The sequence below is a fragment of the Echinops telfairi genome, unplaced genomic scaffold (genome assembly GCF_000313985.2).
Source record: "Echinops telfairi isolate 266 unplaced genomic scaffold, ASM31398v2 ScPeMD7_12;HRSCAF=54, whole genome shotgun sequence".
Taxonomy (NCBI): domain Eukaryota; kingdom Metazoa; phylum Chordata; class Mammalia; order Afrosoricida; family Tenrecidae; genus Echinops; species Echinops telfairi.
The window spans coordinates 5,640,361-5,644,967 of NW_022103909.1; the positions used below are offsets into that span (position 1 = coordinate 5,640,361).

A 4,607-nucleotide genomic window follows, 5' to 3' on the forward strand; every position below is an offset into this window, starting at 1 on the left:
TTGTACACACTGAGTGTAATGATTGGGATCGAGAGCCTGACAGAACAATGCCAGAAGGTAAACAAAGGGCAAGTGAAGAGATTATAGCTGAGAAAACAGGTTCTTATTTTAAGTTTCCTTTTTGGGTCTATAGGTAAAAAAGTATACTGTCTGTGAATATGAAACGCTTGTTCACGGAAAATGACTCCGTCAATGTCCCACCCAATGGAGAATCATCTGTTTCGCTTGAGGTGCAAAGTCTCTAAACAAAAATGAAAAATGTCAGCATTTTTACTGAGTTTGTCCTCCTGGGATTGTCCGGGGACCCTCAGATCCAGGCTCTGCTCTTCATGCTGTTTCTGGGGATCTACCTCCTGACCTTGATGGGGAACCTGGTGATGATTCTGCTGATCAGAGTTGATTCTCACCTCCACACCCCAATGTACTTCTTCCTTGGACATCTGTCCTTCCTGGATCTCAGCTTCTCCTCAGTCACGGTACCCAAGATGCTACAGAACTTCTTGTCTCGGAAGAAAAGCATCTCCGTGTGGGGCTGCATCACCCAGAGTTTCTTTTTCACTCTCTCTGGGGGGACTGAAGCCTGCCTTCTTTCTGCCATGGCCTATGATCGCTACGCCGCCATCTGCCACCCGCTGGTCTACAACGTGGTCATGAGCAGGTCTCTCTGCACCGTAATTGTGAGCATAGCTTGGGTCGTAGGGTTTCTGGTCTCCTTGATAAACAGTCTCTTCATACAGAACTTACATTTCTGTGGATCCAACATCATTTCTCACTTCAGTTGCGAGCTGCCTCCACTCTTCCCATTGTCCTGCACTGATCCCACTGCCAATGTGATTCTTCTCGCTGTGTCATGTGCATGTATGGGGCTGCTGACCCTTCCCCTGATCCTCTTCTCTTACTCCAGAATCATCTCTGCCATCCTGAGAATCCGCTCCTCGGAGGGCCAAGGCAAAGCCTTCTCCACCTGTTCCTCCCACCTCACAATAGTGCTTTTGTTCTACGGAACAACCTTTTTCAGGTACCTAATCCCCCCTTCAGGCTCCATTCTGGAGCAAGTGGTCTCCATTCAGTACAGTGTGATCACGTCCTTGCTGAACCCCCTCATCTACAGCCTCAAGAACCAGGAGGTGCAGGCAGCGTTGCAGAGGATGATAAGACAACACAAGTGTCCTTCTGGGTAAGATTATTTGTGTGGTTGTGTTCAGGGGAAAAAATTAATTATATCTAAAGGAGGAAGATTTTTATAAGTACAGAAGTCTTGGGGAAATTGGATTTCAATTAAATTCAAGTATCTTCCTGGCCTTAAAAATAAATAAACTACACAAAACTAAGGCTAAAGGAAAAGTGTTTATAGAAAGGGATCCCACCCAGCCATGCTTTGTAAAATCATCTGAGATGAGGCTCTGGGCTCCACCTGAAGGAGCTGGGTGCTATCAGGGCAGAGACAGAACAAGGTCTCTGGCCAAATCAGTATCTTTTCTTGGGATTTTCACAAACGTGCGCAATGAAGCAAGGCAACAACTACAAATGCAAATAATGCTCCAGAGTGCATGCAGTCACCTGACCTGCTGATACCAACTGGCATCAAATTGTCCATTCCTATCATCAGGAAAACGTTAACACACACACACACAGTCATTAATGACTTGTCTTACTGGAACTCACTTTATCACACATTGTATTATTTCAATGCTATCCTACCTGGGAGGTCTTAGATATATAGTATTTGCGTTTGTTCCAGGTATATACTTTTTACTAGTATATGGAATGTGTGTGTGGCAGGGGGCTGTAAATAATTACAGAAGTTAAAGGATCAATACAATACTTAATTAAATTCTCAATAATTAAATAATCAATAAAATTAAAATAATCAAGAGTACTTAAATAAAAATATGTAACAATGATCTGTTGAGAAACATCAAAAAGACCTAAATAAATATAGAGCAAAACCCCTTTTACTGGTTGGTAGACTATTATGTAGATGCCAACTCTTCCCAAATTAATTGAGATATTCAGTACTTATGTTAATCAAAGCTCCAAATTATCTGTCTGAACTTGAGACATTGACTCCAGAAATTAAATGGGCTAATAAATCTCAAGATACTCTTAAGGAAGAAAAAAAATTATATAACAATATCAACTTGTTACATCATTATATAATTAAGACTTTTATTACTGACATAAGAGACAGATAATTATGTCAATGGAAAAAGTAAAAATTTATAAATGATTCTCAAATACATTAATGGATATTTGTTATCTGACTGAAGTGGCCAACTAATGAGATCAGAATACACTTTTCAATAAATAGTGCTGTGTTAGTTTGGGTAGACTAGAGAAACAAATCCAGGGAGACTCACATGTGTGTAATAGAGAACTTTTGAATCAGAGTAATTGTATATTGAGAAAACATCCCAGCCTAGTCCAGATCAAGTCCATAAGTCTGATATTAGCCCATATGTCCGATACCAGTCTATAAATGCCTCTTCAGACTCACACAACAAATGAAATGATGACAAATGCAGGAAGTTCACTGTCTAGTGGGTGGGAAATCTTGTGGATCCAGTGGTGGTGGAAGCATCTCAGTGCTGGCATGGGTCTCCACGTGGCTCCTCCAGCTCCAGGGCTCTGGCTCCATCAGTGTGGCTCCTTGTGGCTTGTCAACAGGAAAGTCTCGCAGACAGACAAGCAGAGAGTGTGTCTGGCCTCCAGTGAGCTATTTATCTCCATCGTGCCTCCAAATGATGTCATCAAGCTGTGATGGCGATCATGTAACTTCCACAAGTGCTAGAGTAATTAGCTATCTATATAGAAAATTAGCAAAATTTCATCCTTGTCTACCGTAAGCAAAAATCAATTCTGAGTCCATTGACGTACTAAACATGAAAGGCAAAGTTATACATATTTTTAAATTGTCTAAGACAACGTATTGAGGTGATGGTGATCATTTGTGGCCAACAAGTCCTCTCTGACAGATGGAAACCTTCTGTACAGCAGAGGGAAACGTTGCCCAGTCCTGGGTCCTCCTCATGCGCCTTCATATGTGTGAGCACATATAGCAGCTGTTGCATGCCTCCATCTCCCCGCAGGTTTCCCCTCATTTTGGCTGACCGTCTATTTTACCAGACATGAAGTCCTTCTCCATGAATTAGTATTTCTGGACGAGGTGTTCCAAAGGAAGCAAGATGACATCTCACCAGTGATGAATGTTAAAAATCAAGATACAAAAAAAAAATCAGTAGATATGCACAAAAAAGATTGATAAATACACCTGCATTCAAATTAAACACTTTGATTCATCAGAGGTCCCACAAGTGAGAGAAAAGACAACCCACACACACAAACAGCAAAGGCTTGTATACTATACCTTTTTTGTGTTTTTAATCAACTTGCTAAGTAAATGGGTAAAATACTGAAGAGGAATTTCACAAAAAATAAAATGCAATGTCTAAGGTTCTCAACATCAGTAGTAATTATACAAATTAAAACTGCATTTAAAAATATCATTAAACACATATCAGAATGGCAAACATTAAGAAGTCCAATTTTTTTCAGGCTTGGCAAGAATGCAGAAACTTTCATTTTAGAAAAAGTTTTGGAATTATGTTGTAAAGTTAAAGATATGCCTACATTCATCCTAGAGAGATTCATATACATCATCCCCCTAACAATGTTTTCTAATGGTCATGGTAGCACGTGATAATACCCAAAACATAAAATAGCTCAAATATTCATCTATGGTAACAAGGGGGCGGGGATTGTGATATAGCAATACAGAGAAGTATATCCACCAGTGAAAATGAACAAACTACAGTCACAGGAAATCTCAGGAGTGAATCTCAGATATCATATTGAATAAAAAAGACATATAACATTATTCCACTCAAATAAAGTTCAAAAAAGGCATACGGGACTGTATTATTTAGGGATACCTGTTGTTGTTCAGTTCCAGGGAGTTGGTTCTAACTCATAGCAACCCTATGTGAAACAAAACAAAATGCTGCCCTGTCCTATGCCACCTTCACCATCTTCACAAGCCCATTACTGTCGTCACTGTGTGCGCCCACCTCACTAAGGCTTCCTCTGTTTCCCTCACCCTCCACTTTACCAAGGAAGATGTCCTTTTCCAGACACCGGCCCCTCTGGGTAGCATGCCCAACGCACATAAGCCAAACTCCCCATCTTCGCTTCTAAGGAGCATTCAGATTGTACTTCTTCCAAGATAGATTGGTTCGTTCTTTGGTGATCTACGGTACATTCAATAGTTTTGACTGATCCCAGAATTCAAATGCATCAATTCTCCCGTGGTTTCTGTATTCATTATCCAGGTTTCACATGCATACACCTCGGTGGAAAAGGCCACGGGTTGGGTTGGGCGCATCTCCGTCGTCAAAGGGGCAACTTTGCTTTTTAACACTTTAAATGCATCTTTGACAACAGATTTTCCCAATGAAATACATTGTCATTCTATTCCTTGACCACTGCTTTCATAAGTGCTGGTTGTGACTCCAAGTAAAATGGAACCTTAACACCTTCAATCCTTTCTCCCATTTTTCGTGATGTTGTCTATTGGTCCGATTGTGAGCCTTTTTGTTTGCTCTTCGTGA

General features: G+C 40.7%; 1 protein-coding gene across 1 annotated transcript; it reads left to right on the forward strand.

Moving 5' to 3' along the window:
- Positions 1–251: 251 nt before the first annotated feature.
- On the forward strand, positions 252–1,181 carry LOC101661433 (olfactory receptor 8S1-like). Its single transcript, XM_004711507.1, has one exon. It carries the CDS (start codon positions 252–254, stop codon positions 1,179–1,181), a length of 930 nt encoding a protein of 309 aa, XP_004711564.1.
- The last annotated feature ends 3,426 nt before the right edge of the window (positions 1,182–4,607 follow it).

Coding starts and splice junctions, on each gene's coding strand:
- LOC101661433 (XM_004711507.1), top strand. CDS start 252: ATGAAAAATGTCAGCATTTTTACTGAGTTTGTCCTCCTGGGATTGTCC.